At 47.8% G+C, this 9,765-nt stretch overlaps 1 protein-coding gene across 2 annotated transcripts; it reads right to left on the reverse strand.

Annotated features, from left to right (window-relative positions):
- Positions 1-272: 272 nt before the first annotated feature.
- SERPINA10 (serpin family A member 10) lies at positions 273-9,146 on the reverse strand. Of its 2 annotated transcripts, XM_030883128.2 has the most exons (4): positions 8,423-9,146; positions 6,838-7,111; positions 4,327-4,477; positions 273-3,306 (listed from the first exon to the last, which is right to left on the reverse strand). In XM_030883128.2, the coding sequence occupies exons 1-4, from the start codon at positions 9,144-9,146 to the stop codon at positions 3,115-3,117; spliced, it is 1,341 nt and encodes a 446-aa protein (XP_030738988.1). In that variant the 3' UTR covers positions 273-3,114. The 2 variants fall into 2 exon arrangements, 1 of the variants encoding a protein (XP_030738988.1); XR_009562787.1 differs by lacking the exons at positions 273-3,306; positions 6,838-7,111; positions 8,423-9,146 and adding an exon at positions 5,949-6,496 and having other exon boundaries at positions 4,340-4,477.
- Between the last annotated feature and the right edge of the window lie 619 nt (positions 9,147-9,765).

Consider the following 9,765-nt stretch of genomic DNA (forward strand, 5'->3'; position numbering starts at 1 on the left):
GTAATTAAAAATTGAGTAGGTATGAGAAGCTTGACAGTACTGGTTAATTCATGTATTCTTTGTGGATTTCATTTAACTATTTTAGTGACGTCTCCTACTAACATCACTAACGTGGAACTGAATACATTATGATCTAGGAGAGAGTATTGGGCGTATGTAATGGACCTCAGAACAGCGTCAGTTTTTCTAGTACTTTGATTCATAGTCCACGTTGACTCTGTTACTTGAAAGAATGGAGAATTTCAGTTTATTTGTTCAAAAATAAATTTAGCAGAGTTAGGAACTTTTTATTTTCCACCATGCATGTGGGAGAAGAGGAAAACAATTTGACAGAGAAAAGTCACTACTGCTTATAGAGCTCAGAAATCTACAGAAGTCAGCTGCAGTCTTAGGCACTAAATTATCAATTAAGACAGTCAATTAACGTTATGTTTGGAGGTTTCCTTTTTTTTCCACAGAACATGATAATTTCTAAAGTCACTGAAATATTTGTTAAAACTATACTTCCAAGGACAGATATGTAAAAACAGTAAGAAACAAATTGGTGACAGTTATGAGTATCCACATATATCTCGATTTACACTGGAAACAAGACATACTCTTATAACAGTTCTTCGTTTAACAACTTATCAAATAGTTCCTTTAAACCAGTTGTGTGACAAGGAAAGATCTCCATCTGTAGCTGCAGAGAAATAAGGACATCTCTATCTGTTAATTGTGGAAACTTGCAGTTTTAAGGACATGTTCCAAAATTTCACTAGTTAGCGTTATAAGCAAAAAAATAGACCTGTAGAATCAACTTTACTGGCAGAAATGGAGAAGGCAAAAAGCATTTTACTTAATACAGAGGAACATATAGAGCTTTTCTTCCATAACCTCATACACATTTAAAAGTCATTTCCGTTACTTGATTTCCTGAGCTTTATAAAGACACCTTATTCTGGAGGAGTAAGTCCATTTTGCCTGCAGTTAGTGGACATACGTGAAATATTTGAATTGAAATGGAACAGTCTCTTTAGCTTGGCCCTAGTGGTTTTACAGTGAAGATGAAATGAATTCAACTAAGTCAGTAATCTGTTCTCAGTTGTTATATAGCATGTGTGTGTGAGAGAGAGAGAGAGAGAGAGAGAGTGTGTGTGTGTGTGTGTGTGTGTGTGTGTGTGTAGGAACAGTTTTTAAAACCTGACACTTAAATATAGTGAAGCATTGTTACAATGCTCAGAATTTTCCCCCTCAGCTGAAACCTTGAATTTTTTTGTAAGATTAAGTACATTTTTCATTGGTCTGCATTTTTTCACCATGCATATATATTTAGAAAATCTGAAACCTAGTGTTCTTGGAGCTTCTTCAAGCATATGTGGGGAAATATTAATTTTTTATAGCGAATAGGGCCATTTTCTACCTTAAAGAGTAATGTCAGTTATCATTGTTATGCCATGATTGTTTTGTGCAAATATGGGCAGAGATAAGGGGAGAGTTTGATATGTATGTTCTATGAATCCTTTGATAATAATGAACCTTTTTTATAGCTGGGTTTGGCCGTATTTATTTCAGAGGGTATTGTGTCCTCATAGGCTTTCATTTTTAGATTTCATCTCTTAAAAATGGGTAATTTGAGCCCTCTTTTATTTCTTTCTGCTATGTTTCCATAAATGGACCTCATTAGTTGAATACTAACAACTCACTTAAGAATGCCAACTGCAGTTAGTCATCTATTTTTGTTTCTTTCTAGGCTCTAGAGTCGCCTGGCTTACCAATGTCAGCTAGTGCCCTTGGCAGGGAATACAGGAATAAACTCCTATCCAGGTTTTAGAATGATGAAGAGTTAGTCTCTAGACTGCTGCTTATTATTATTACCTATTCACATTAAGTACTATTTACATAACTCTGACTTATTGTAATAAGATGACTAATCAATACATTAATTTTAAGTATATTTAAATTGGATAGCAAACAGATAAAAACCCAATTAGGCCGTTAGTCAACATAGTTGACATTCCAAGATTAGTTAACTCTATTCACGATTCTCTGAAATTACTCCTAAAATATTTTCTTGTCTATATAACAGAAAATGACTGGCTGAGAAAGTATTTGCTGTTTTTCTTTGAACCTTGGGACAAAGTCCATGCTTATATTCCGTCTAGCCACAGTGGGTAACTGAGAGGTGAGCACATGCTGCCTGTTGAAGTGGATGGACCCCATCAGATGTTGTAGACAGAAAGAAGAGTGAAATGGGCTTGGGGACTGGAGTCAGGAGAGGCAGGCTTCTGACTCTGCCATTGCTCCACTGGGTGACGTTTTCCTTCCTCTGAGATGCCGTAGGCACAGTGCCTCAAGCCCACGATACTTTTAGGGGCCCATGAATATGTTTTACTTCTTGCAACAAGCAAGTTCCATGCTTTGACTGCACTGGTATAAGGACAGATATAACCCAGAGTATATTCATCTTTATACCAGTGCAGTCATAAAATATAATTTCTATTATACACACACATATATATTTTATTTTTACAGAGGGAGGAGCCTGTGAAGACAAAAGTGCCTGGGGCCCACGAAAGCCATACTGCGGCCCTCTCTCCGGTTTCCCATTTCTTTGCTTTGTAAAACGAAGGAATTGAACTGGATGATCTGTGGCTCAGTTAACGGCTCCACGGAGTGGGTGGAGCCACATTGCAGCAGGACTGACCACGGCTATTTTCTTCTAATTTTAGTCACCAAGAAATGATTCTATAGTAGGTTAAAAATAAAACACTAATTTGCATTAGGGAGAAGTAAAGAGAGCCAAGCTCATGACCCATGGAGAATGTGTACTTGTCTTCTTCCCAAAGGCTTCGTCTTGAAATAGAGTTTTGATCTACCATAGTTTTAAGTCCAGATACCAAGATGGTCTTTAGTCAATAACAAAGGCTCTTAGAAACAGGCTTAAAATACCAGACAGCTTGTACAAACATCTCCTTAAAATAAGTTTGAATTTAATACGCAGATTTATCTAAGGATGGCTCAAGCTAGCATCTGAGGACAAGGGCGCGACACCCAGTGCCAGTGTCCTGTGTAAGTTCAGACACCTCAGATCCAGCGTCTGCTGTGGCTCTAAGGACTCGCGCATGTCATCAATCACAGGAGAGTCGGATTCACCACCCTGCCCAGAAATAGCACGATTCTGGAGGTTTCTTCATAGATGATGAAGTGGAACGGCCGGTCCACTTTGATGATGGGAGGCATGGAATAAGCAGTGATTTCTGACAGGGTTCCCACCACCGCCTCTGTTCCCTCTTCATCCACCTCAATCATCGCTCTTTGTAAAACCTGGAAAAGGAAATACATGGACGGCCGTTTGTGTGCCAGTGGAGGTGAGGGAATTAATTGAGCCCCTGGACATTCTGTGTTATTGTCCTACCCACGGGGCCATGCTGTCAGGATTGAGTGGTACAGGGCTCATCTGCGCAGAGAGGAATGGTCTGAGGTTGCCCCAGCGACTGCCTTAGAAGCCCACAAAATACCAGGAGACACCAGGAACCGATTGTGAAATTCATTCTGGGTAGGGACCCAGGGACTCTGTGGCTGGCCACTTCATGCACACATGCATGCAATGAACAGATACTTATTTAGCATGTACTTTGTGCTACTGATTTTTGAGCCGAGCTGGTGTTCCTCCTGGAAGGTTTTCAAGCCGCCTGGAACCCCTGAGAACTTTGACCTTCCTTCTGGCAGGCTAGGTCGGGGCAGGGCTGTGGTTAGTCTTCTGTAGCAGCTTCCCAGCACCTGGTACTGCTCTGAAGTGGTCCATGGGGTAAGCCCCTGGGTCCCTGAAGTCGTCCTGAACTCTGGTGGCCTGTATTTAGGCCACCTGTTGTGTCTGAGAGGCCCTTTCGTCCAGGAACCTCATGTGATGTGAGTGACGGACCTGTATAATTATTATAAGAGGCGATAATGATAGTAATCCCTACTGTTTTGTAGGGATATTTCAGACAGGGTTTCCACAAGGGGCGGGACGTTAGCCAGATAACCTCTGGGGCTTTCTTTCATCTTTAAAGTGGTGCAGTTTCATGGAATTTTGAATGAATCTGTGAACCAGTTCCATTTTGGGATAAATTTCTCCTTGAGCACTGGGAGAGTAGAGAGAGAGCTCTACGTAAGAGAGATTAAATTAGTTGAACAGATGTTTTAAAAAGTAGCTCCAAATTCTTAAGACATCCAACCTGGGTGCTGTTTCAATTCTTTTGGAATTTTAATCTAATTTTCTACTACAACTTGGCCTTTTATCAACGTTAAATGGTATGTGAAAATATTCGTTGGTTTGGGCCCCAGTGGAAGATCCTGACTTACCTTGGATACTTTAAGATTTCTTTCAGTAACTGAGAGATCACTCAAGTCAGCCCAGGGTGAGAAGATTCTTCTGATTCCCATCTGTTTCAGCAGCTCATGCATCTTATACTTCTGGTCTAACTTGAACTTTGGAAAGAAAACTTCCATTTTTCTGTGGTACAAGTACATATAATGGTGAACTGTAGACAAAAGCCATAGATTCTGAACACTAAAAAGGTCACACTTTCTTTTAACCTTCCCCCAAGCTTATGCCCACTAACAAGTCTCCCTCCGTTGACTAGAGCTCTTTCTGTTCTTCTGTAATGAATGGCCTGACTCAGAGGAGAGCTTCAGCTTCAGGGAACCAGCTTCATTTCCCAGCCAGTGACTCGCATTCTCTTTAGCAAAGAATGCCACACTTTGTGTCCGTTTCCCTGGGTTTTAAAAACAACCCCAAACCAACCACACAGCTGCTGCCATCAGTCCTGCAGACTCCAGGCTGTTTTCAGATTACAGAGACCCCCCGGATTTTAGGAGAACCTTAAGAGTCAGGATGGACAAGGGGAGGGGAGTGAAGGGAATTTTCAACCCCCTACCTACCTTTAGCCAGAGAAACTCTGATATTATCTATTTTATATATATATATATATATATATATATATATATATATATATATATATATATATTCACACAATGGAGTTTTTTGTTTAGAGAGATGAGTTCTGTGGCTCAAAAATGAAAAGAATGAAAACTACTAGTTGGGACTAAATTAGTCTTAAAGAAGTCCCAATGTCTTAATCTGTGAAGTACAGCCAAAATACCAATACCAATTTCACAGTGTTCTTCAGAGAAGTAAATAAAATTATATATGTTAAGCACCCAGAACAATGTCTCGTGTAGTTTCCTTTTGCTCCCTTCATCACCCCCACCTCTCTCTCCCTCTTTCTCTCTCCCTCTCTCCGTCTCTCTCTCTCTCCCTCTCTCTCTCTCTCTCTCTCTCTCTCCCTCTCTCTCTCTCCTCTCTCTCTCTCTCCCTCTCTCTCTCATCCCTCTCTCTGTCTCTCTGTCTCTCTGTCTCTCTGTCTCTCTGTCTCTCTCTCTCTCTCTCTCTCTCTCTCTCTCTCGGAGCTGGGCCAGGCTGTCGGGCTGCAATATAACTGAGGACATGACATGCCTTGGAGACTGATTTATAAATGTATCCCCACAAACATTTGTTGAAGGCTTATTATGTTTGAGTCCTATGCTAGGTTCTAAGGATTTGAAGGAAAAGAAGAAGAATGAAGAGAAAATGAAACTGAAGATCTTTAGCTGGACTCCTCTCTGTGCCAAATGCTGGAGTGACAGGATTCCGGAGGCATCGCCGTGGACTCCTTACTGGCGCTGCCTTCCCCCCACCCCAGTAGGTGGATAAATTTATTCCACAAGCATTTGCGACCCTGCTCTGTGCTTCCGACCCTGCTCTCTGCACGCGGCCCCCTGCCCCAGTCGTCTCAGCCAGTCTCATGGTTCCATTTACGTGCTGCTGACTCCCCAGCCTGGACCTCACCCTGCACTCCAGATCTAGCTGCCTTCCTGACATCTCCGCCTGGATGTCTAATAGGTATTTCTGATCCAGATGTTTCCGACTGAACTTTTGAACTTACCTCTCGGCGTGTTCCTCCTACGGTCTCCCCTTTCAGTAAATGGCAAATCCTTCCTTCCCGTTGCTAAGGCCAGAAACTTTGCCTTCACCTTTGACTTTCTTTCCCTCTCTGTCACCCACATCCAGTCCGTTAGCCAATCCCGTCACCTCCGGCTTCGTCACAGATCCAGGACCCCACTGCTCCTCGTTACTTCCACTGCCGCCACCTGCCGAGCATCCTGACCTAGGTGGCTACGCTGACCTCCTGGCTGGTCCCCTTGCCCCTCCCACATACCCCTAGTGTCTCTTCTCAGCACAGGCCGTACTGCTCCTCTGCTTGGCTCCAGTGGCTTCTCGTCTCCCTTGGCAAAAGCCCAAGTCTTTTCCGGGGCCAGTAACGTACGGTCCCGGGTGACACCTGCTGGCTCCTCTGCGACCTCATCTGCTGCTGGAGCCTCACCGGCTGCCTCGCTCTTCCTGGAATCCAGTAAGCACAGTCCCGTCCCAGCACCTTCCCACTTCTGCCTGTACCTCTTCTCTCCCCCAGCGTACCCTCAGAATCCTCCTTCCTCTTAAGTGTTCGCTTACCGCTACCTTCTTGACCAGGCCTTCCCTGGCCCCCACCTGCACCCCCCTGGTGCTCTCATCACTAGGACGTGAGCTCCGCGAGGGCTAGCATCGTGCATGCGTCCCAGTGCCTGGCACGTGGGAGAAACTTGATAAGGGCTGGCCGAGTGAATGAACGAGCCAGGCGCTGGGATAGATGCTGATAGAGGGGGAAACAGGACAAACGCGGCCCCTGCCATCGGGGAGCCCGCAGCGGGCTGGGCTGGGACGGGCACAGAACGAAATTGTGGGTGCCCGTAGGGAGGGGCCCGCTGAGCTGGAGCAGGGCGACGAGGGAGCTGTACCTGGTTTTCATGTTCCTGAGCCACGTGTCCACCAAATCTGTGGTCAAGTAGTCCTCAAGGGCCAGGTGGTCACCTATCCTTCCCATGAGGACCACCAGCATGGTGGCATTTCCTCGGTAGGGCAGCTTGAGGACGTGGCAACGAAAATTCTTGTCAAAAGTGGAGGCAAACTTGCCTGCCCTGTACATCATGGGCACCTTGACTGCCTTGTACTTGTCCAGGTAGAAAGTGTCTGTCTCGGTGAGGACAGGGTCAAAAGGGGTCAGCCATTTCCCTGAACAGATAAGAAAGAAACTCGTTGCAGAAACCGCCCTCCTCGAAAGCATCGTTCTTGCTAAAGTAATAAAGGGCCAGTGTTCTATCCCCTTTTCTGCCCAGCTAGGAAACGCATCCTTATCAGGTGTGTTTTGACCGCAGCTCAGGCGGCCAAAATAAATTCCCCAAAGATCAGCCTTTCGCAGGCTTCTTTCCCAGCTGGCAAAACGTGGATCCATCCAGAGACCCTGTTGGCATCACACACAAAAGCACGGAGATATCTCCTAATGACCGCCCCCCCCATCCCCTCATTGTTCTGGACAAAACACTGGGTGTTTTGAGTGAACTTTTGTTTGAGTGAACAAAAGTCACTCATTCCAGCTGGAGCCCAAAGGACCCACCTCCTCCTTCTACACTCGCTCCCTTGGGGTTGGTTAGCTCCAGCCTAGAGAAGACTTCAGGCCTGTCCCCAGCCCTGGCTGCAGGAGGGGCCCTCTGACCGCCACTTTGTCTAGTGCACACCATGTGCAAACAGAGGCCACCGTGGCAAAATGATGACATTCCCGCACATCCTGTGCTCGGTGAGGCTCTGAGGGCAGGAGCCCCTGGCTGACAGAGAGCCACGCGACCCAGAGGAGGCTGCCAGCGTGTGGGCCCCTGACTCTACACACTGATGTCTGTCTGGCCTGGCTGACTGGAAGCATGTCCTCCTCCCGGGCTTTGCAAGTCCTCTAGTGTCACCTTCCTGCTACAACTGTGGCCACACCAGTCCAGTCCTCCACGAGAGAGGCAGGATGGGAAGGACCCGGGATGAGCGTGTCAGGCCCTCGTCTGAGTTTGGCCTCTGCCATTTATCATGTGATGTCTCTGAGCCTCAGTTCATCTCTATGGTAGGTGGGAGTGTGCATTTTCTATATTGAGAATATGAGGACAAGGGACTTTGTCACTTGCTCCAGGACACAAAAGTAGAGCATGAAAGAGCAAAGATGCAACCCTAAATCTCTCAGATGATATGCCTTTTTTTAAAAAAAACGACCCAGAGGGTTCCCCGTGTCAGAATGTCAGAGGAGAGCTGTGTAGACATGCTTAGAAAACTTAAGCCCTGCAAGCACCTGGGCCCCCAGGGCAGGGGCATCAAGTGAAAACATTGTCTGGCACTGTGCCTGGTATGTCCTACATGCTCAATGTGTGTTTCACTCTGTTTGTAAAACCTGAGAACAACATGTTCCTAGGAGACCATTTGGCGTCGACCATACACAGGCCCAGCAGGAAAGGAAGAGACAGGCGAAGAGAGCCATGGCTCTGGGAGAGCAGAGCATTATCAAAGTACCTTTGAGCAAGATGTAATCCACAAGAATTAATTTGGTGTCAGGATTAATCTCATCAAAGAGTTTGGGGATTTTCCCCTGCGTCTCTTTGTTAATGTGATGATTCATGAGCCCTTTGGCCTGGGATGCGTTGCGAAAATTTATAGTCACACACTCCATATCGAAATACCTCTTGGAGAAATTGAGGAAGGTCTCTTTGACGTCAAAGTCCTCGTGGATGAAGGCAAAACTCCCCTGGGTCAGGCCCAGCTCTGGGTTGTGGGACAGGCTTTCTCGGAGCTGCTTGAAGAGGGCAGGCAGGCGCGGGGGCCGGGTCTGGTTCACGGCGGGCAGGGTCTGATTCAGGGCCTGCAGGCGGAGCCCCGTCTCCAGCTGGGCTCTGCTCTGTCCCCTGGCCCCCAGGGTCAAGGCTGCCATGGCCCAGGCCAGGCCGAGCGGGGAGAAGACCACGTTGCCGTCGTGCCTCATGGAGATCTTACGAAGCAGGCTGAACCCCAAGTTGGAGGTCTCCCCAGAGAGCTTCTGCCAGTCGGCTGTCAGCCAGGGGGGGCCCTCGTCCTCCTGCAGGACCCGCGCCCCCTCGCTGCTCTCGGTCTGGGCCCTGGGGGTTGGCAGAGTCTCCAGTCCTGCCTGGGCCTCTGGTGAGCGGGGACCAGGGGTGGAACCGGGTACCAGCCACACCTGGGCCAGGAGGCAGGGCAGCAGGAGGCTCAGCACCGCCTGCATCTGGGCAGCGTGGAGGCCCGGGAGGCTTCCCTTTGACAACAAGGCTTCCTCGGGAGAAAAGAGGGCAGAGATTATTTTTAACGGCTGATACACACCTCCTCCCTGTGTCCTGGTACAGCTCCTCCAGGGACCCGCTTCCTCCCTGGGGGACGGGGCTTAGCTCCCTGAGCCCTGCCTCGGGGACACCCTGAGCAAGTTGGGGTCCCATTTGTCGCCTGAGTGGGGGGCGCATTATTTCACAGGGTGAAACCGCCTCGGGTTTCCATCCAGGGCCGCGCCCTCGGGCAGCTCCTAGTCTCCCCCAGCTTTCCCCAGTCATCCCACTTCCTCCAGCGTGGTGGCAGGCAGCCAAGAAGAGGGGGATGGAAGAGGAGGCGGTCTGGGTGCCCGGCCTCACTGGGTGCGGTCAGAGCAGCGGCCGGAGTCAGGAGGTCTTCCCAGGCTTTTACTGGTCTGCTTCGTTCACTGCCCTTGATCGCTAGACGATACGGCGGCAGCCCGTCCAAGCTGAGGTGCAGGGACCTGGACCTGGGGACATGTTTGCCTGGGGACTTGGGGGGTCTGGGTGGCCGTCGGGGCAGGGCAGGGGGAAGTGCTGAGTTTGCCTGATCGGGTGGTG

The sequence above is a fragment of the Globicephala melas genome, chromosome 2 (genome assembly GCF_963455315.2).
Source record: "Globicephala melas chromosome 2, mGloMel1.2, whole genome shotgun sequence".
In the NCBI taxonomy this organism is placed as follows: domain Eukaryota; kingdom Metazoa; phylum Chordata; class Mammalia; order Artiodactyla; family Delphinidae; genus Globicephala; species Globicephala melas.